At 42.7% G+C, this 22455-nt stretch overlaps 1 protein-coding gene across 3 annotated transcripts; it reads left to right on the top strand.

Moving 5' to 3' along the window:
- Positions 1 to 14: 14 nt before the first annotated feature.
- LOC310902144 (uncharacterized protein) lies at positions 15 to 21555 on the top strand. Of its 3 annotated transcripts, none has more exons than XR_014586516.1 (3): positions 15 to 172; positions 1038 to 1141; positions 21169 to 21555. XR_014586516.1 is itself a non-coding variant. In XM_083843175.1 (3 exons), the coding sequence occupies exons 1-3, from the start codon at positions 351 to 353 to the stop codon at positions 16616 to 16618; spliced, it is 306 nt and encodes a 101-aa protein (XP_083699301.1). In that variant the 5' UTR covers positions 192 to 350; the 3' UTR covers positions 16619 to 17920. The 3 variants fall into 3 exon arrangements, 1 of the variants encoding a protein (XP_083699301.1); XR_014586517.1 differs by lacking the exon at positions 15 to 172 and adding an exon at positions 192 to 403; XM_083843175.1 differs by lacking the exons at positions 15 to 172; positions 21169 to 21555 and adding exons at positions 192 to 403; positions 16470 to 17920.
- The last annotated feature ends 900 nt before the right edge of the window (positions 21556 to 22455 follow it).

Consider the following 22455-nt stretch of genomic DNA (forward strand, 5'->3'; position numbering starts at 1 on the left):
GGTGCTGACTTCTCGACTCTTCTTCCAGAAGAGCTTGTCATTGAAATGTCTTTGTCCTTTTAATAGCAACAGCTCTGCTTCAAATTACAGTGGTTAATTTCTTTGAAGCAGGCTCTCCTGGTGCTAATTGTGTCCACAAGGATGGAAATTGCTGCTAAATCAACAGACACAGGTATGTGTAGTTGCTAAGGTCTGAACACAAAGTTATTTTAGTCCACAACCACTCCTTCCTTGCCAGCACAGCACCGAAGCCGGGGACACACTCCCCACGTAGCCCCTGCTTTCTGGGAAATTCCTGTCCTGCCCGTGGGAAGGGACATGAACCCCCAGGACAGCAGTAGCCCACCGCTATGGTACCAGCTTCTCCACACCTACACCCTGCAAGCAGGGATGTCCTACGCTGGTATTGCATTTCATTCGTTTCACAGTGTTTGTTTTGCCCTTGAAATCCCCTACTCCATAACTGAAGATTTTTTTGTTGTTGTTGTTTTTTTTCCTCCCTTCTCCCTGTGCCTCCAGCCTCTCTGAAGGCCTGCTTCAATTGTTAATAACTTTTCTTGACATACAGCTTGAGAACAACTGGGATTTTTCTTTTTTATTTTCTTAAATGTTACATTTAAACCATCATTTCTTCTGTCTTGTTTCAAACTTTACCTAAAGCCAGCTAACACATTCACTAAATCCTGTTTAAGGCTGCCAATGCCCCTTCTACCAAGGTGTCACTCCCAAGGAAACTCAAACTGGGGCCAACTTCTGTGGTGCCCTTGCTGACGTGTTAGGATCAGGGAGATTATACATGACAAAGTTTTAGATAATGTAAGACTGGAGGAGAACCTAATTCTGACCTTTCTCAGTTTAAATTTGGAGTCTCTCCACTAACACTGTGTTCTCGTAAAGCAGGCTAGTTTAGAAATCAAGATTTTTGTTTTTCCATTAGCGAATCTTACTTTTATTATTACGAGTGAAACAGATGTGAAAGGAGTGGTGCTGTACATTTTCCTCACGTGACAAACGCTGTTGCGCGTTAATTGCTGCAGGCTCACAAAACCAGACCTTGCTCCAGAAGTTTGGAGAACCTCCTCGGTGCCGTCCACACTCCAGCCAAAGCAAGGCCGCTGCAGGCTCTCCTCAGGATCTCCAGGTAAGGGCTTGTTCCCTTTTCGGTGTGGAACCCCTTGCAGGAAGAAACGTGACGGTGAGACCATTTCCTCTGTCCCACAACACTTGTGGTTGAAGCAGGCTGACTGTAAACATGGTGAGAGTGGACCAGGGCTCATCAGTGCTGTTTATTAATCTTTCAGCTCGCTAATTAAAGAAGCAGAACACGGCCTTGCTCTTTGCATTGCTTCCTACTGTAGATAAAGTATTAATTTCAGTGTTAATTGCAGGAGGACATTGGCAAGGGATGTTTGGATGCGAGTGGGTTTCTGCTTTGTTTTAGTCTGTCTGTGAACATCTGCTGGGGTGGGTGGCTGCTTCGGGGGGGAGTGAAAATTAACTTTATTGATTGAGTAATTTCCTTTATGAAGGATCTGAAGGGGATGGCTGCCTGCAGAAATAATATTTGTTAAATTGCCATATTTGGAAAATGAGTCAGTGAGAAAATAGCATGTAAATCCCCCAGCTTATCTCCAGAAGGGAAAGAACAGAATCATGCTAAGAAAGGGGGAGAGATGCTGACCGGGGGGTGCCAAACTAAAATGACCCTAGCATGATTTTTGTTTGATTTTCTTGTACTGAAAAATCTACTTTGAAATGGCCAATGTCAGCATTTTTTAGTTTTTAAACTTTTTCCTAGTGAAAAAATAGCACTGAAATAATTGTCTACCTGCAAAATATCTCTAGGTTCTCGAGTATCCATTTATGCTGGGTTTTGCAGCTCTATCCCTTACCTACCTTCATCTACTTTTTCTAGAAAAAAAAAAGGGGGGGGGGGGTGGCATAAAGGAGAACACAATGCATTTAAAGGCACGAATAAGAAAAGAAAGGGAAAAGAAACTCCTTTGTATTCTTTGAACTATATTACCATAACCCACAGGGCAGTCGAGGCCCGCCCCCCCCCCCCCCCCCCCCAAAAAAAAAAAAAATCTCCCAGGCAAACCCTCGTGTTTTAGACAGCAAGGCAGCAGCCCCTCTGATTAGCTGAAGTTACCATCTCTTTAGCAGCCTTTTCACCACTGATCTTTAGCATTTACTGTGAGCCTTTGTAGAGGACAGTTTCCGTTGTCTCTGGTTCTGGTAGCTGGCTCTGTACAACTCAGAGCTGGCAGAAATGGTTTCTACCTTCTACCAGTCTGCGGGTGTTTGGGTTCTTGTTTTCTCTTGTGTTCCTCCTGTTCCTGAAGAGATGCCGCAGCCTGGCTTGGCTTGCTGTTGACGTGGGTTTGGAGGGACTGCCAGGGAAGTGGCAATGCTCGCTATGTGGAAACCCGGAGGGAGGGGATCAGAAATGCAAAGTTACATCAGGGCTTTTTTTCTTGGCCTTGGGACAGGAGTGGGAAATGGTAAATGAAACAATGTGAAATCTGATATTTACTAAGTAAGCTTTTAGCACTGGTGCGTTGGATGAGGACACTGCCTGTGGCTCAGAATAGCTCTGCACTGATGCAGGGGACACGTCCCCACACCGGAGCGGGGCTTGGAGTCGGTGCTGGTGCAGATGCAATGCCCCTGTGGGAGCACGGTGCTCTGAGGGCTTGGGCAGGGAGGCGCAGAAAGGTGGCAATGGGATTATTCATCTTCATCGCCTTGCCGCGTGCTGTAGATGTCCCTAACAGCCACAATATTCTCCGTTGGAAAAATAACGCAGCAAAGCAAGCCCTCTGCACACTTGGGGCTGCAAGGAGCCACGAGCAGCACGGGGACCGAGCCGGTGGTCTGGCTGTGCCAGCTGCCAGCACTCGCCCTCTCTTTCTCTCTGGGTGGGCCTTACCCTGCCTCCAGCCTGCGCTCTGCTCCACAAAGCTGCTGTGCCATTGCAGGCAGTGAGATGTTTTTTTAAAAAACATTTTTCTGGCTGATTTGTCGTCATCTGATACCAACATCATTTTCTTCTCCACCGATATTGGAAGAAATATGCACTGCATTAACGCAAGTGAAAAACTCCTGAGTCTCTACTGTGACAGGAGTGTTTTCCAATCCACCTGAAAACTTATCTCTGAAGTGGTTTTCCTATACTTTTTCAAAGATGTAACTTCCAAAGTTTATTACAGGAAACCGGTTGATCAGAGTGGTATTGACATATTGTGTTGCAAATAATGCCAACAGCTGGAGGATTGTAAGGTGTGAAACACACACAAAGTAAGCTGTAACACAGCGAAGTGTAATGGGACATGCAGGGTGGTCCTTCATGAGCAGACAGGGATGTCACGTCATCGAAACGTTAAAAATACAACTCCCTACACGTCAGAGGGAGTTAGCTCTGGCCAGTGAGTGTTGTGGTGCTCTTTAAAAGATGATTCTTGTAAAAATGATATTTAAACCCTTGATTTACGGTAAGGGTTGTGTTCTGGTCCTGGACTGCAGAGCGTTGTTATCCTTGTTCTGTTTGCCTTAATAAGGATGGATGTATCACCCTCATGTTCCAGTGAAATACAAATTAGGTTATCTCCTTCTAGCTAAAGCTTCCTCTATGTTTTAATTGGATGTATTCGAATTTGCCTTGTGAGATTAGGGAAGAAGAACATGCTGTGCAGAAAATCCTGCCCAGTCCTGAGGACTAATGAGAGGGCTGGAGAGGTTGCTCCACCATCTCCATTGATCCGCCCCAGAGCCCCCATTTAAGCATCCACAGAAGGAGAGAAGACAATTAAGTGTTGCATAAAAGGGTTGCACGGTACTTAGAGAGGGATGAAGATCTGCACTATTACAAGTAACACAATTATTTAAATGGCTTGCATGCCTAGAAATTCCTGCAGTCTTCCACTAACGTTTTTCCACAGGCAGCGCACTCAGACTTTGAAGTTGCCATTGCTGTTTTAATTCTAACCACATTTATTCTAGCCTTGAGTTGCTCCCTTTCTGTTAGACACGAGCTACATTTAGCTGGAACCAACACCGTGGGTGTCTTAGGGAAGTCAGACAAGTATCACTTCCGATCTGTCCTGAAATGGCAAACACCAACCTACGTTGGCACTGCATTTAGCAGAGAGGATCCAGTCGGTTACACCAGAGTGAAGAACAAGGACAAACAGCCCTGGGCTCGCACTGTTTCCTGCAGTAGTTAACTCCAGCTTTGGACAGGTTCCAACACGGGCACAACTGACTCCTGGGAGGTGACCACTCTTGAAAGCAAAAACCCAAGTTTTAACATTTTTTTGTGTGTCTTTCCTCCTGCTTTCTGGTGTATTTGGATTTACTTCCAGTAGGAGGACCAGCAGTGGTGGGTTTTTTTTGTTTTGTTTTGAAACAAGTCCAACTATTGACAAGTACACTAATAATAGACTAATTCAGTGGTAAGCCACCAAGATGGGGTTGTTTAAGAGAAAGCTGAGCATATGAGAGAGGAGAATAAAGCTAAGGGTGTGGGTTTGTTTATCCTGGAGCAGACAGTTCTGAGAGGATCCAACTGCATTCTTCTGCTACCGAAAGGGATATTAGGGGGTTAAAAGAGGTACTTTCAGTAAACAGAAACCTCATGAAACACCAAAATTCTTTGAAAGTAGAGGAATAGGGACTGCCACAGAGGTTGCAGTGTGCTGAGAGTCAGCAATATGTCCATGTACTTGTAGTACCTGTTCGCTGCTTGAAGAAAGCCAGCTTAAGCAATCTCATCACGTATTCGCTTCTTGGACAATATCTGGGGTTTTCAGTGTTCTTGCCATTTCAGAACATGCCTTACATTCTCTGAGTCTCTGTTCTGACAGGGTGGGAAAAATAAAAAGCTTCAAGTTAGAAGTCTGAGTTTCATGGGAATTGTAAATGTCTCAATGAATTTCAGTGGATCTTGAAACAAGCAAGATGAGGCTATTCCAGGGCCTCTGTGTAATCAATTTCTACATTTGTATGACTCAGACCATGAAACATGCAATGCTGGGTTATTCACTGTGGGCCAAGAAGAAAAATAAGGTCGTGAATCGTACCTTACTATGAAGTGTTATTGCAGGACAGTGGTGTTAATATTGAACTTTAAAAAAAAAGAAATACTGTTAGTGTAAATTAACTGAAGTGTTGCAAAACATGAGTCTTGGGTTTTGGACGTAAGTTTAATTTTATAGTTGTTTTTTTTGTTAAGTTACACTTTTCTCAAAGCACAGGGAAAGCTAATGTGAGAATTTGTGTATTGAATCAACATGACGTTACACAGTAAGGGTTTTTTTTTTCAGTTGCTTTTGATGATCTTTTGCACACAGAATGGTGGGGCTTAAAAGACTGAGAGAGCTGCAGCCTCTAGGCATCTGCCATGGGTGCCTAGGACAGTAGGAGCTCCCAGAGCTGTCATCATGCAACACCCTCACAGCAGCCTCCAAAGCTCAGCAGGTGATGTAAGCCCAGCTTGTGAATAGGTTTGCATTTTTTCCACAAAGATCATGCCCAGAGACAACCTTGTGAAGTCTGAAGTTTGGCTAGCTCTGAATAACCCAGATCTATTGCTAACACTACTTGAAAAGATGTTATGAGGGAAAAGCACTTTTCAGACTCGGAAATATCAGTTTGTTTCACCCAAACCCTAAGGTCAGTGTAGTGCTTGTGTGTATTGGCTCAATCCTGAAAGCATCACTGTTACCATACCAATTTTTAGACAAAATCAATGTTTTTTACTTTCTAACACTTCAGATTAGCAGTCAGAAAGCCTGAGTAAAGGGTCATGCAAAGTCTATATGCTCAGCCAGAAGCTGCCCGGATAATTACCTGAGTAAAATGTCCTGTTACGGACTTCAAGCTCCAGGAGAAGCCTTCGTGAAGGAGCCTGGCCCTGGGTCTGCCCTGAGGACGGTTCCGGCATCCATTCCTTCGAGGAGCAGTGTGTGCCTTGCTGGGAGCATTTGCTGTGCACCTTTCCCATCACTAGAGGTGATTACAGAACTGGCAGGGAAGGCAGCAGATTTGCATTCAGGTCCCTGCTCAGCCTAAGATAATTCAAATCCACGTCCTATTTTTCAAAGCAACAGCTTATCCTGGAAGAACACCCTTCCCTCTCCTTTTGAACGTGTGCCACCAAATCAGAATTAATTAAAAGGAGAGAAAGCGTGAATACAAAGAAACAAAAAAGCTGCAGGACTGTGGGCTAATGCTTAGGGCGCTCATGGAGAAGAGGGGAGTCCTGCGCTGTGGCTCCTGTCCCTAAGATGAGTTGTGTTTGGCACTCGATCAATAATACATGCAAGCATTTCTGGCAGCAGAGAGTACAGCCAGGGCTCCCTGCTTGCACTGGAGTGCCCTGAGCATGGTGAAGGCTTCCAGTGAGCCCTCAGTCCTTCCCCGAACAGCCGCCAGGGTTTTTGTCTGCACCTCTGCAACCTGCGAGCCAAGGGCACCATGACCGAGTGGCTCCTGCCGCCGGGCTGCACTGGGGCCCTGCTGCTGGGTGTGGGCCAGGCTGAAGCAGAAGCAGATGCTGAGCTCCTCTCTCCCCGGTCCCCTGTGGGCTGAGACACTTCGGGGCACGTGAGGTGGTGCAGCTCAGGGTACATGGGCGTGCTGGAGCAGAGGAAGTAGGTGTCGGTCAGAGTTTTCTCCAGTTCTAGGAGTCATCCAAGCAAGGAGAGTCCGGGAACAGGTGCTTGAGTCCTGGCTGGGTCCTTTTAGATGTTGTCTTGTATCCTTTTTTGTCTCTTTCAGCTCAGTTAGTCCAAGTTCCGTTGTTGCATGGACCCTAACAGGTCTCTGAAAGGCTGAGAATTTCAAGGCATTACGCATTAGTAGTGCAACTAAGTATGAGAAATGCCCTCCAGTATGAGGAAAAGCTACTCTTAAATCTGCTTCCAGTTTCTCCATTAATCTTAAGGCTGTCTGTTCAAGAAACTTCTGACAACAGTGCTGTTCATTTTTGTACTTACTGATACTGGCTGCTTTTGGGGATGTGTAAGTTTGGCTGTAATGACTTTTTAGTCTGGACAAGCTCAGCCAGGACATGTTACTGGAAGAAGGATCAGCATTGGCTCGCTCTGCTGCATTGGCAGGCTTTCCCCGTCACTGATGCCTGTTTTCTTTGCCGCTGGAGCCAGAGAGAGAAAGCTGAAATGGAAGTTGGGATTGGCAAGGCAGGAGTGAGGTGTAAGGACGTGAATCTCAGCATTCTAATCACAGCTACGGTTGCAGTTAGAGATACGGCAAAGATAAAATATGCAGCGTGCCTGAGGGACCTATATATCCAACTGCTCCTGGATTGCTATCTGACAAGTTAATTAACCATAACAATGTTGAAATACATACTCAGAATGATTGCTTGGGACTGGACTCAGCATTCTCTCATCATAGTGCCACAGAGAGAGCAGATGATAGAAACTTCAGGGAGTAAAGGAAGGAGCGAAATAAGAGAGATGTTTCCCAACCAGGATGAGGGCATTCAGTCCAACAAATCCCACGTTACAAGTGACGTTAAAGATGAGTGAGTTCCTTCCAAACCACAGTCTGGACCCTAAGCATGCTTGGAGAACTGAGGAGGAAATAAGTTTTCCTCTATGGCATGTTCACCTCGAAATTAATTTAAAAAATAAATAAAAATTCCTGGGTTTAAGGAGGCTTCTTTTCTTGAACTCCTGTTTTCTGGTGTCTTCCAATTTATTTCACCCCAGAGTGGGCACTTGTGAGTCCTCGGGCTTTCTGTGGATGGCAGAACAAGAGCACGAGCCGGGGAGTGATGATGGAGCATTTCTTCAGGGCAAGCAGGACGAGGCTCTGAGTTCAGCTCACTGAACGAATTGCTTGCTCAGCTGCAGGCACTCGGATACACAGTGCTGAGTGTCTGCACTTAGACACGTCACGATTGTTGGTGTGTGCTGACAGGTTTTGGTGCAGGGGAGTGAAATCCTCTCTCTGAAGGAGAAAAGTGCAGAGGTGGCCATAGCTGACGATTTCTGTCTTGTGGGAAATGCTGATGCGTCAGCCTTTGTTCTTGTCTGTGTGGGACAGAGAGGTGAACGAGTTTGATACATGTGGTTTGTTGGTAGAGAAAAATATCTGTAGGAGATGGCAGGTCTAAGTGGAAATCCTAATCTGGCCACCATTATTTTCCTTGGCTGTTTGTATATACATTCACTAGAAGCATTTTAAAAAATGTACCTTTCAAAATTTCAACTTCTTTTCTGTTTTATTAGCTGTAGAGGTATGTTTTTGCATGGTCTGATGCATCTCTTGTATATCTTGTGCTTTTACAAAACTTTGCAATTGAATGAGCTGCTTAGAAAAATTGGCAGGTTTGTGGTAGGAGTTTCTTTCTGCACGTGAGCGGCTGGGCCATCTTCATTTCCTGAATAACTGATGATCAAAGGAGAGCATCTCCTCTGAGTCGAAACTTAATTGTAGCCAAACTGTAGGGAACTCCAGCAATGATAAACAAACAAAACAAACAAACAACAACAAATAAAAAAAAAACCCACAACCATCTCATAAAAATGAGTTGAATGAGTTCAGTTTTTCTTCTGCTCAGAAATAAACATCACTGTTTAATCAGAATCTTTTTAGTTGTGCTGTTTATTCACCTGAGAGCACCGCAGCACATCCTCCTTTCCTCGCCACAATCTGTTGTTTTCGTTCAAGCCACAATACCCCGTTCCAGGAAGAAATCTGGGAGGAGGGCATGGGGAGGGATTAGGAGGTCAGTAGAGCCATATTTGATTATTGCAGGCAGTAGAAAAAGCTCACACATAGCTTTAACATAACCCTTAGCCAAAGTCCTAGATGTCACTGTGTTTTGGATAGATGTTTATTGAGACAAAACAGTGAGATGTGGTAGATGTAGCTGAATGTTCATTTTCATTTTATGGTGGTTGGTTGTTTCTGATTGAATGAGAAAAGCCAACAATGCAAACAGAACAAAATGAAGTTTTGGAGTAAACATCACATCTTGCAGTCCTTAAGCAAATTTCCAAATAATTCAGATGGAAATCTTGCTGCAGGAAGGATCATTTTTTGGCAACAAAATAGAAGAGCTACAGCAAAACATGGATAATTTTGACATGATTTACTGACTTTCTTTCTTGTAAATGACTTTCTTCTTATTTGTGCTTGTAACAAGAAATCTCCTCCTTTCTGCACAGCCACAGAGCCTGCTTTAAAACCTAAAAATTGTTATTGGCCTGTTTTCAGCTGCTTCTCTTGACGTCAGCAGGGAGATCTGGTTCTCCCTAAAACATGTTAAAGTAGTGGATATGAATGTTATAAATATATCAAGAAATAAAGAGATTTCTTCAAAATAAGGGAGCAGCAGCTCCTACATCAGCAGACACCCTGCCATCTCCACTAAGCAGTAGGCAGAGGTATGGCTGTCTGGATAGCTGCCCTTCTTCTGTGCTGTTGGCTTCTGTTCCAAAGCACATCTATTATTTCTGAAGGATTCAATCATATCAAGTTAAATCTAAACAAAGGAAGGTCCTGACAAGTCAGACTAAAAAGCAGAATCATTTTACTGCAGAGTCAAAAATAAATCAAATGTTTGCAATAACTTTATATTCCCTGTGCAGAAATAATGCTTACTATTCGGGCATGACGACTGTGGTTTTTTTTCACTGTGCTTTCACACTGAAGGAGATGCAGAGGGCAACCCAGGACATCAGTAAGTGGCTTTTCTTGTAACATGAGATTTTCATACAGCTCGCATATGAGCAAAGCGTCTGTGTGCAACTCAGCATGAATAATCCTGCAAAGATGATCATACTTGGTTATTGGTGGAAAGATGATACAGCTCCTCAGCTGCACAGAAGCAGCTCTCCCGATGGTTTGCATTAGTTCATATAGAAGGCATCCAGACTATGCTGCCAGCAGACAGCTCTGCCTTTTTAGGATGAGGCAGTGTTCTTGTCGGCGTCTGCACTTTTCCGTGTTGCACAGGAGCCTGATGAATGGGCAGATGTTATACCAATCTGACTCTCACTTCTTTCATGCCAGATTGATTATGCTGTCTCAACATAACACAGAGCCCCTCTCCCTAGGGTATATGTTGGCATTTCTCTGAGTCTAAATATGTAATTTGCTGTCTTTCTGAAGGCATAGATTGTGTTCATCGCCATCTGTGGGTGAAAGCTGTATTCTTCACATGCTTAGGTCCACATAAAATCCTAAAGATTTGTACACAGGAGGGAGAATTTTTATCTCTTCCCTCTGCCAGCAGGGGATTTTTAATGTGGGAACATCCTGAGGAGTTGTTGTAATATTATTAAGCAATTACTGTTAGGGCTACATGGACCAGTCAGTCCTGAGGCTTGAACTGTTGCAGAATACACATCTAAAATATTGGACAGTGAAATTTTTGGCATTAGGTACATATCTGCTTTTTTTTTTTTTTTTACTTCAATGAAGTCTGTACTTAAAAAAAAAAAAAAAAAAGGCAGCAGAAATAGCTCCAAGGATACAAAATTCTCCTTGCTCCCTAAAGAAATTTAATACGATGAACATGATTCTTTGCAAAACTGAGCTGTGATCTACTCCGAGATCGTGCCCTGACCCCCCCAAGGGCTAAAACCCTCCATTCATAATAATTGTGTAATATCTTGGCTCCCGTCACCACTACTACCATAGCGGAAAAAAAGATGTATTTATAAGAGAGCAGAGCCCAGTGCTATATGGAAGTGAAGGTGTAGGTCTCCACTTGCAGGCTGTGAAGCTACACTTAGGCCAGGTGCCTGCAGGGCAGCTGGTCGCTCACCACCTCCTGCGAGCTCGTGGAGCAGAAACCTCGCCCTGGTGGAGGCACTGGAGCCTGACCGTGGTCAGTGCGGCCCAGAGGAACAGGTCAGTCACTGTCACTTGGTACAACAGCACTGTTGAGCTTTATTCACAAGCTTTGCACCACTTGATGCAGTCTGGATCATAATGTTCAGGCAAGAAAGTATCCTGATATTTGCCTCCAGCTTCAAATTTATGGTTTTTGCAGAAGCTGTCAAATTGCTTGTTTGTTCTCTGGTCTAAATTTGCAAACAAAGCCAGACTTTCTGAATACTCAGAAAATAAAAAAAAAAAAAAGGAAAAAAAAAACCAACACTGAAAATATTGTTCCACAGTGAGCTTAACCAGTTATCTTCCACTTTTAGAAAAAGAATTCAGACTCCAGGCTGCACGACTCCTTTGAATATCTGACCCACGTTTGCTAGTAATGGATCTTCCTAGCAGGAAGCGTGGGCTGTCATGGCACTGCTGTGAGAGCACCTCTGGGATGGCTCAGTGGTGAGGAGGGAGAGTTTTGGAGTCCAACTTGTTTTATATAAATCACAAAAGAGTGGTCAGTCACAGAATCCTGACTAGTTTAGAAATTCTTTCTGTTGCCTAAGTTGCCATTGCAGCGATAACTAACAAAATGGCCGAACACAGAAAGAAAATTCCTCTTGCTCCTTCTCCACGTGAGACGTCCCAGGAACCGCTCTTGGGGAACCTGTCACTGCTATAGTATTTCATTTCTTTTTCTGCAATAAACTGTCAGTTCCAGAAGGAAAACAGTCCTCTCCTAGACTCTCAGTCCAATAGGAGATTCATTTCTCCTAAGGCCTTATATCAGTTCTCTTATCTATAGTTTCTCTTACTTTATAGCTTTTGTTCCTGTAAGTTTCCCCAGGGACATTCCACAATGCTTCCTGCTCCAGACTTTCACCAGCGCCAAAGAGAGCCGAAGTTACACCCATAACTTCCTTAGACAGATTCCTGAGAGAATGCATAATCTCCTCTTTTTTTAGCTTGCTGTAACATGCTGAAGTGTTGTAAGCATTAGAAACTGTTAAAAGGTCTAAACTGATGTCACCAAGAGATGAGCAGCATATAAGGTCCCCAAATTGCATCTATTATGCTGCTCTCTGTTAAATATACTGGAGGATGCAATGCCTCTCATCTCATTGAGACTCCACTTTCTACCAAAAACCTGTACTTTTAATTAATAAAAGCTGAAAGAAAGCCTCAAGCAGGGGTGTTGTCTTGTAAATCATTAAATTCTTAAGTCTTGATCTGCAAAAAAAGGACAGGTTTAGACTACCATGCTAGTGCAGAACCTCACTACCTTCTCTCTCAGGGATTATAGCCTTCAGCAAGAAAGAAATGTGCAGAGGGTGTGAGAAAAAGGAAATCAGAGGTGAAATGTAATGCTGACCCGGGCAGTGCACTGTGTTTATATACATATGTTTCTATTAACTACTAAGAGCTTATTTCTCCAGTGTAAAATATTTACAGCAACAGTTACATCACTGTGACAAAATTCTGCTTCCAGTTAAAGTTGGAACAATAGCACAAGCTTCTTGTAGCCATTTTTACAATAATATCTGCTTAAGGTATCCTTGAAAGGTATATAACATTTTATCCTCTTTAAAGACCATTCCTTAGCCGTATGCAGTACTTGTTTCCCCACTTTTCTTTTCTTGGAAATTTTGTATAAAAGTGAAGTATTTGTTAGGATTTCCTCACTATGGGTTTTGCTTTACTATGTAAGGGAGAAATGACTTTTTCCTTTTTTAATCCCCCTGCAATGTTGGTTGGAAAACTGTTTCAGTTTGAGGATGTTCATGTTGGGGCTGAAAAGGGAAGATTATGGCTATAGATCCTGAAGAAATCTCAAACAGTTGCTGAAGCTTGAATGATGTAGAAACTGTCAATAGTAGATCCATGATAGAGTCTTCTCTCTGCTACTTGCCTTCTTCAGTCTTGCAAAGGATTTATTAGATCTTCTCATGGCTTTCACGGAGCACTGCACAAGCTGTGTCAAAGAAAGTGGCTTAGGAATTACAATTTTGGGGGGTTATTTTTTTGTTCCTGTAAATAGGTTTGTATCTAATTTTGTTTCCATTATTTTTAGTGAAAGTAACGGTTGCTAGAGTCGACCACATGACAGCAGTACAATTCCTACCATAATGAAATTCAACAATTTGAAAATATAAAAACTAAAATCTAAGAGTCCCTGAATAATAAAGAGAAGTGCTCTTTAGGTATTTAGGATAAGGTAGATTTGTGATCCTGTCATTTCATTCTTGTACTAAACATCCAAATTCTTTAAATTCTATTTGAGGTAATGTTTTTGCCAGCTAGAAACCTAGCAGTTTCCCGTTCTGTACACAAAGGTTTTCAAATTTGGAAACCTCTCCAGCACGGCCAGTTAAAACAGGTTTGGTGGTGTTCATCCCTGATATGATTTGTGTAGTACCAGACACCAGGCTTCATAGCCTTGCAGATATATCTGAGAGCAAGAACCAAACTTGCTATTAGTGGTATCTTGTGCAAACCATGAAACTAACACCCCATAGGTAGTAAGGTGAATGGTTCTGTCCCTGTCTCACAGCAGTTCTGGGAGCAGGGCTGGCCGTGATAAAGGGCTCTGGCCCTACAGCAGATCCCAGGTCAGCATCTCCTAACAGTTTGGTTACAGCCTGGTCCCATCCAGTTCCCTGAATGCCTACTGGGGGCCAGCTGCCAAAACCCATCAAAGTCCACTAAATCTGGACAGTGACTGACAGCTGTTTGTAAAGCCTGGGTGCATGAATGCAGCCTGGCCTTTACTGGGGCCATGGGATGCACAATTCTGCTCCCTGCATGCCAGACCCACTGCCACCTCATATGAGCCCGTTGGGACTTCCTGTGAAACCTTAGTCGTGGTGTCCTCCTAATCCACTCTGGACGGCTGATAAAGCCATTTGCTGGCTCCTGGCTTAGCCCAGCATTCTGCAAAGACGGGGACACACAGAAGTGGAGATAATCACAATGCCAGCACTTTGGAGCTGCCGTGCTATGAGATGCATGCTACCACTTGCGCTGTGAAGGCTGATGGAGCTCTGTTCCCGTGCGTGTCCTTCAGGGGAAGAAAGAAATAGCAGCAATAGTGCTAGCATTGGCTGCCAGTCTGAGAAATCCACTGAATGCCACGGCCCTGCTCACCTTTGTGCCCCTCCAACATGTGAACTCAGCTGCTAATGGAAACAATTTACAAGGCAATAATTTTTAATTGGTGTCACGTATTAACTGCCACAAACCCAGAGGCATAGCAGCAACTCAGCTGTTATTCTTCCAAGAAATAAATATATCAACCATTTTATTTTCCCCTACAGAGGAGAGAAGAAAAAAAAAAAGGAAAGAAAGTAAAAAGCCACTAGCAAACATTTATCTAAAATTTTCTGCTTGGATAAGCAGATAGCTGGTATGAAAAAAATCACACTTTCAAACAAAACAAGGTGGGGCTTTCTTTCATTTTCTAAAGACAAGAAAGCAATCTTTGGCTTTGTAGGTTGAAATGAAGTAGAGAGAGAGGTGGAAGCTCACTTTTCTGGGACCTTCCCTCATTATTCTTTCCCCCATACTTTCCGACCCCTACTAATCTAATCATTTTGTCATTTAGCATAGTCATGAGTGGTGAGTAGGACTAGAGGACTGACTAGATGGCATCTCTCTCCCCTTACTGTATTTTAAGGTCCTTTAGGGAATTTCCAGAACACCTTTCCACCTGATGTAATTTGAACAGATTTTTCTAGTAAGACTTATGACAGGTTCAATTTTAATTCCATTCCTTTTGTAAATGACAATTTATTTAACTTTATTGAAAAGTAATACTAGGAGCAGCACCAACCCCAAAAATAATCTGAAGTTTTTTTGGCAACTGGGGGAAAGCTGTAACATAAGACAGGAAAAAAAGCTTTCCTATGTTATTGACCTGCTCAGCTCAGGGCAGGTGGAGATTGGTATGGCCACTGATGTAATTTTATCCCAGGCTTTGCTTGGAAAGTGATGTCTTGCTATCCCCCAGTGAAGCCTGAAGTGCAGCACACTGAGCTGAGCAGTTGCATGGCCATCCTTGTGCTGTGCTGGATGGAGGACAGGACTGACATAGCTCCTTCATGGGGCGGGGGGAATCCTTCACACAGTAAATGTGGTGAATTTTGGTTGAAGTAAATAAAGCTCTCTAGTCAAGGAGCTGCTACGTGAGAATGTCTGCTGAGGCCAGAGTTAGTTCCTTTAGCTTTAAACTTGACATTTTATCTTCATGTTTTTCTAACTCATTTAACTGTGAGCCGTTGGTATTGGAGTCAATCAGATATGGAGGTTTATTTGTGCTGTTGTTCATATCTGTTGTCATACTTCATTGGTTTTCTAGGCTGCATGACAGGGAGAGGTAAGGTCTATCTTTCTTCTGCCCATGTGTTGGTTATTCTAGCATGGGATTGATAACACCCAAGATTTATTGCTTCAATAATGCCTGCAGAGCGCTTTGTCATCATTACTTGGATGTGTTGGAAATTGCCACAGGCCTGGAGCAGAGGCTTGAGGCCTGGGTTTCTGCCCACGGCAAATGAGCTGCTCGGCACAAAGCAGGGTATACGTGGAGGCTCCACCAGTGCAGCTTGTGCGAATCGGGCCTTTGTAAGCAGGACCAAAACCACAGCCCAGTTGCTGCCTGATCTCCTGCTGCAAGTGAAAGAGAGGAGATTTCAAACGTTTTCCAGAAACGTGGTGCTCCCATAAAGGTTTCGCTGTTCATCAAACGAAAGACACTTGTGCTGCCGAGACGCTCTGGGCCGGTGGTAGGAGTGAAGGCAAACAGAAGAGTTTTTGTTCTGTGGTGGGGAGGTGGATGGCTTTTCATGTTCAGTTATTGGCTTGAACATTACTTACCAAATCTGACATCTGAAGCATGATTCGGCTTGCTGAAAAACCTACAGTATGCATTCTTGCTGAGGTGATGCAGGAAGGGCAAACAACATGTAAGTTCTTATGGGCAAAGGCCAGAAGTCCTACATGGTCTTCTCCTGATACATCTTTTGGCAGTTTGGGAAGTTTCTGTATCCAAGATTGCAATCAGGCTATCAGGCTCAGTAGTCTCAAACAGACTTACATTTTTTTAATTTTTCATTAGTCTGTTTAGGCTTGTGACCTACCACTCTGCAACAGCTAGTTCAACAATTTAATTTTACAGGGTAAAAAATGGGAAGTAAAAAAAAAAAAAAAAAACATTTCCTCTTCTTTTTTCTACATCTGCTACAGAAAGACCTTGCATTGTGAGAGTGAATAATCATCCCCAGGCAGACATGTCCTTGCTTGCTGCCTGTGCCCTTCTAATGTCCTAGCCTAGTGCTGGATTGATGCCAGTCGTGGATTAACATGCATTTCCTTAACATGGGGAAGTGGGACATCACATGAATATTATCTTTGAATTGCCTCTGGCTGTTTTTGCCAGCCATCTGTCCAAACTCTGCAACAACAGTCATTTGTTTGGGCTGAATACGGTGGTCTGGTTCAGGCCTGTATCACTGCTCCTTTCCTTAGGACCTCACTTGCTCCCTCCACTCTAACCAGTACATCCCAGCACAGAGCAACCCACATGAAGCACTAAATTCATGTTTTTGTTGCAGGCCAGAAGGAGAAAGCTGTCACTCTGAGAGAAGCTCGCTCTAAAATGGCCAGTGGCCTTGGGCTCAAGGCCTACACACCAGCAAGGCAACAGGCCCTGGGCAAAGCAAGGGAGCAAGAGCTTGGCCCGGTCGTCCCACGAGTGCCCTGAACGCCAGCTGCTGCTGTTCTTGAGGCCTCTCTTTTTTAGCTCTGAGTGGAGAAGCCCTTCTCTCAAAGCTCTTGTAAAAATAAAAAGAAAGAAATCTACCTTTCCAACTGCTACCCCGACCCATGCAACTGATAGATCCTAAATCTGCTCTCCCAGGTCTCAGTATGGCTCAGTAGTCAGTCTTGTGTATGTAATATGTGTATATATATATATATATATATTTTAAAAAAAAAGATGCTTCTGAAAATATTCTACTGAGGCAAGCTAAAAAGGCTATGATTTCTACAGGACAAACATATGAACTATGCTTTTTAAAGGCCTAACCCGTAGTGAAGTATGGTAATTGCCAACATGTGTATCTTATTTTCAAATGGCAATTCAGCCAATTTCAGTTAATAAACTGAATTATGTATTTGTTTACAGTACTATATTCAAAAGAGAAGTCACATTTATAATAATCACATACACATGGAGGTTCTTTTATTCACGTCTTATCAGTTGTTCATGCTTTTAGAAGATTCCTCTTATTCCAGTTTCACTGAAGCAAGAATTATTTTAGTTCAGAATATGATTAAAGAAAAATTAGTTAAGCAAGCTTGTTTACTAAGCAGCGCAGATGAGATGAGAGTCATTGTTGCTCTGTATCGGATCTGTTCTGGGGTTTCCGCTGACAGACAAAGCTGGTGTGCTCTATGCCTGCCCCACAAACCTGGCCATGTGCCAGCAGGACTTGGGAGCTGCAGCTGGAGCAGCAGCCCAGTGACCAGCATCACCTCCTTTCCCTTTGTCCCCGTCTTTTCCAGAGCAAGTGAACATTTCAGACTTTTGACAGATCCAAGTGCTGCTGTCACCCAGTACAACCTTGCAAACAATGTCTTTCAAACACTGCTCTCCACATTGTCCAGATTGCGTCATTCCCACGCAAACCAAGCCAAATTAATGTATTTTTAAAGTCCATATTACAAAAGCGTAGAAAGTGTGTACATAGCAGTTTAAAGGAGAAAGGACTTGCTGCCAAAACCAATGGAGAAGTTAACATCATATTCAATTGTTTTTAACAGTTGCAAAACAGAATGTTCTCTTTTCCAGTTCATTTAAGTCTTATGATGGGCTTAGCCAAAACTATGATTGTGTTACCAGAAGGAGGTAAGTAGTGATGGATTTTCTGCTGGAATATATTTTTTTTCATTGTTGTGCTTCAGCTTTCATGTGAAGAACCATTTTCATTTATCTAGTCTTTACCTAATTAATATATTTATATTCTCTATCTCTTTTCTGTGTTTTGCAATCCCAAAATAAGTAGTTAACCACACAAAAGTACTTTAATATTTCTGTCTGCTGTTGCTCCCCTAACTCCAAGCTCCTAGCAGGTAGAACAACTGCAAGATATCCTTACTCCCTCTGAGTGGTGCCTCGCTTCACAAATAGTTTCACTGACATCGGTGAATGTCCTCGTTATGTCTGGCAGCAGCTATCAAACAGATTTATCAGCGCAGTGAGATTCTGGCAGTTCCAACAGGGTCACCAGCCTGACAGAAGTACAATTGTTCATATAGTTTATATGGTCACAAGCCCAACAGAAGTGGGATAAAACTGAGGAAAAAATTGAGAAGGGCCACAGTAAAGGCTAAATAGCTGTGAACACAGATACTGTGATTTGCCTCTCATTTGTAAATAGTCCTGTTGAATGCTGTGAAACTCCTTTAGACGTTTTATCATCTAAAACAGAGAAACAGTCTTTTGCATTTGAATATCATCTGTGCGCATCAGGATGCTTCATACATACAAACATTAAGGCCACACTGCAAAGAGCTCCAAATGGCTATCTTTGGATACCATCTCAGCTTTGTTGTAGAAGTCGTTGCAATAGCTTTTATGGACAGATGGAAAATATTATGCCTTGTTTTTTGTTTTTTTTTTCCAGCTACAATGTCATGAGGGATTTTCCTTTAAAAGACTTAATCTTGATCATACCATGTCCCCCCAAATTGTCCTACTTGTTCTGTTCTCTCAAAAGAACCACCTGACAGGCATTTATCCTTGTGTTTGCTAAATAATACAATAAGAGGTCCATTTAAATACAGAGCTAATCCCACAACATTTCCTTTCATTTCAGCTAGTTTGTTGTTTCATCATGTTAATTAAGTATTTAAGAGGCCAAAGTCGCTGTTGTAATAGTCAAGGAATGGGAGTTAGTTAAGCTCCACATCTAAAACTAATAAACTTGTCAAAATCTATAGGGTCTGATAATAAACAGCAGGTTGTTTTGTGATGATAACTCCATCCTTACAGAAAGCAGCACTTCATAAAACTTGAATTATTTCTTATGTCTGAGTACTATGAATAAAGATGCTAGGCACCTGGGAGACTGGCTATGGGAACCGGTAAGAGCTAAGAGCATGCAGAGCTGTCCAATTCTCAGTCAGAAAATGTAGTGTGTGTGAGTAATGGCCATATGTGGCTATTGAGGGAAAAGCTGTCTGGATTATCTGAAGCAGTGAAGTTTGGTTCCTGAGAATAGTATTTTTAAAAAGTCAGAATTGATCTTGGGCATCCACTCAGAAGTTGGAGGACAAGCAGTGGAAATCTGAAACTCCAGCTCTGTTCTCCTTTGCGGTGTTTCTCCAGCTTCAGGCTGTTCAATGACCCAACAAGCAGCCTGGAGAAATTATTACCACTGTTGATCGTACTGTTTGCTGCTCTTTGACTGCGCTGGTCTTAATTTTGGCTGCTCTGTCAACACAGAGCTGCCCGAACCACTTAATGTCCTCACCTGGTGGACTGTACCAGCAAGGGATAGGCAGAATGCCACCATGAGCCCTCATGTTGTGTTCTTGTAGGCCATTCCCACCAGCTTTTGTTATTCAGGTTCTCAATGCGAGGATCCACCTGGATGCTCAGCAAGTCTGTGAAGGTCAGGCAGAAGCCAAGACACAGGAATACTCTTTTCTAGTTGTAGGTGATGAGGAATGGTCTGCTGAAGGTTGAGTATGAGTAGAGGAAGAAGGATCTTCAAAGGGTAAGATGAAGAGCCTGGACTTTACGTTACATGTGTTTTCCTCAGTGTGCGCAGCACATGAAGGAACTGTGACAAGAGCCTCCAAAAGTGTGTCTGAAACAGCATTCAGTAACAGTAAGTGAAGATTTGGTTGTACACAGAGTTGTCCTGACCTTGGTCAAGGTACATGGAAAGCATTCCCAGCTTTGTACTGCACATCTTTGCATTTGATCAAATGACAGTCTCTGCATAAGTGTTGGGTTTGGAAGGTTCTTTTACTATCTCTGGGTTCAGCAAATTGTGAATTTAATACAGGTGGAAGGGTTTTTGTTTGTTTGCTTGTGTTTTTACTAGGACAAGAGAAGCGACGTCTAGCGGAAACTCTAAGTTTCTCAGCTCCACACATACAGGTGTCTAAGCAGACCTTGCTGTCTTGCTCAGGCAATACATGGTTTAAACTTGAAGAGTGAGGAAAGTAGGCATTAAATTTTAATAGTCTTGCTATTTTTCTTTTTTCTTTTTTGTTATTTTTAACTAATGAGGCCATAGCTGGATAGCTGGTTAACTGCAAAGTTTCCAAACCCTGTATTTTAATTTTAAAATTTCATTTTAAACTGTGTCACTTCTTTAAATGGGGGATTCTAAAAAGTGAAAATGAGGAAACACCAGAAACAAGAACTTTAACTGTTGTATGAAGCTAATTTTATACTGTAAATGCAGACAATCTAGAGAAGTGACAGGATTTGCCTTTAGTATAGGTCTTGTTGAAATAATTAGCACTAAAGAGATGAAGCTTTGAAGAACGGAGTCCTGATATGCCATGAAATATTCATTTCTAGTAAGTCATTTAAATTAGAAGTGTCGAAAAGGGAAATTGTTCCAAGACTTCTCACAAAGTCTGTCGAACACTGAGTTGGGAATACGGAGGGGGGAGAAGGAGAAGGAGGGTTGTTTTGGGTTTGGTTTCTTTTTTTAAATTAAGCCTGAGATGGAGCTTACCATGTTTATCTTAACAATGAATTCCTTGGTATTTCTTTTACATAGTCATATGATGCTGACCAGAACTCGGAAGGAAATGTTGGAAATTTATACCTAAGCTCCTTTTCCCATTCCAGCAATCTGTATTGTGGGGTATAAAGTAATATGAACCAGCAAGACTGCCCGAGGTGTTGGTTAACACTGTTCTGAAAGATTTATTACCACCCAAAACATGAGAAATTCTTCTTGGTCGACTGACTTTATAGTAATAAGATCTCAATTAAAAAAAAAAAAAAACTTGTACTGTGGCAATGTTGGAAAAAAAATTCCCTTTGTACTGTGTTGTAACAGGCTGCCAGCCAATGTCATCCACATGTCTACTTGGTAGCAGAAAAGATTTTCAGCATGTCTTCTTACTAAAATGAAACATTTTATATATATTTCAAAAGCATCTTGGCATTTTAAATCAGATGATTGCATACATTTAATTTTACTTTGAAAAGGAAAACAAGGTTCACACCATTTATAGTTTGGCTTCACTTCATATCACTAACGTTTTCTCTCCCTTTTCAAGCATCTTTCAGCAGAAACCCCACTATGCCAACCAATTTTAAGCAGAACTGCTTGGATTAAATGCGTCTACATTTATGCAGCAGAAACTAAAGGGCACAGTGCTACAACGTAGGGAAGTGCCATCAGTGGAGTTACAGACATGAACTAGGGGTTTGGAATCTGCCTTCCCACATGAGCTGAGCTCACATGAGCCCCGAGTTCATCACAGTTAATGCTTTGCCCACAAGACTGGAACAAGCCACGGGAACAGTCAGATAGTCACTGGAGACATTTGCATCATGAGCAAATGGAAAATTACTGGGGCAAGGATGTCTTGGGTCCTTGACCTGTGCTTCCAGTTGTTCAGCAATCTGTTTCCATCAATTATTTTTACTTGTATTGTGGTAACATCTAGGAGCACCAGTATGGATGAGGACTGTCATCCTTGGCGTGATACAAAGACCCAAGAGACCTTTTCTGCTTGGGATGCATTTGCCATGACCCATGGGCACTGTCAGCAGACTGGCCTCTGGCTGATTCTCATGAAAAATCTATGCCAGAGCCCGAGGCGAGAGGTTTCTGGATGCAGAGCACCACCACAGCGTACTGCAAGGAACTCCAACAGGACCATATTCAGCCTTAGGACAGACTGCCTGACCCTCCTTAATCCAGAAATCCCAGTTTATGGCCATCCAAGAGTTCATCAAGCATGCAAGAAGTATAAGATGAAATACTTCAAACTCACTAAACAGACTTAAGGCTATTGGGGAATTTCCAACCAGATTGTAAAAAGATACTGAGCAAAGTCCTATTTTGGAAACAGTCTATTTGCTAGAAAACAGGAAGCTTTTCTCTTCCCTGCAAACTATTTCTTCGGATCACTGAGCAGCCTATAACAAAATTATCTCCTTATATCCATCTGTTAGCATTTATTTATAGTCTTTTGTATCACATACAGATTGCCAGCTTCTTTGGGACTGCCCCTTTATTCCAGTTTTGTACAACATTCAGCACAACAGCTTTCTAACTGAGGTTAGAGAGAAATATTGAAAAATAATGAGAAACATGGGTGAATACTGCCTGCACACAACTCTGCTGGCTTCTCAAGTGCGACACTTGGAAACATGGATAAAAATCCAAGTTAACGTCATTTTACCTTGTTTTTGCCTTTTCATCTGTAGGGGCAGTAAAGTGAAATCTTTCCCTCCAGAGCTGTTGCTCTGCTGACAGAGCCAGTCACCTTCTCAGCAACGCTGCTGAGAAGAAGGGGCACAAAAGAGGCTTCTGGATTGTCACCTCTCAGAGGCAG

Source organism: Anser anser (assembly GCF_964211835.1).
Source record: "Anser anser genome assembly, chromosome: 7".
NCBI classification, from domain to species: Eukaryota; Metazoa; Chordata; class Aves; order Anseriformes; family Anatidae; genus Anser; species Anser anser.

Bases quoted from the DNA above. Each gene is read 5' to 3' on its own strand.
- LOC310902144 (XM_083843175.1), top strand. From the start codon at position 351: ATGGTACCAGCTTCTCCACACCTACACCCTGCAAGCAGGGATGTCCTA. The intron at 404-1,037 runs GTATTGCATTTC...TAATTGCTGCAG, and splicing joins AGCAGGGATGTCCTACGCTG to GCTCACAAAACCAGACCTTG. The intron at 1,142-16,469 runs GTAAGGGCTTGT...TTTTTGTTGCAG, and splicing joins GCTCTCCTCAGGATCTCCAG to GCCAGAAGGAGAAAGCTGTC.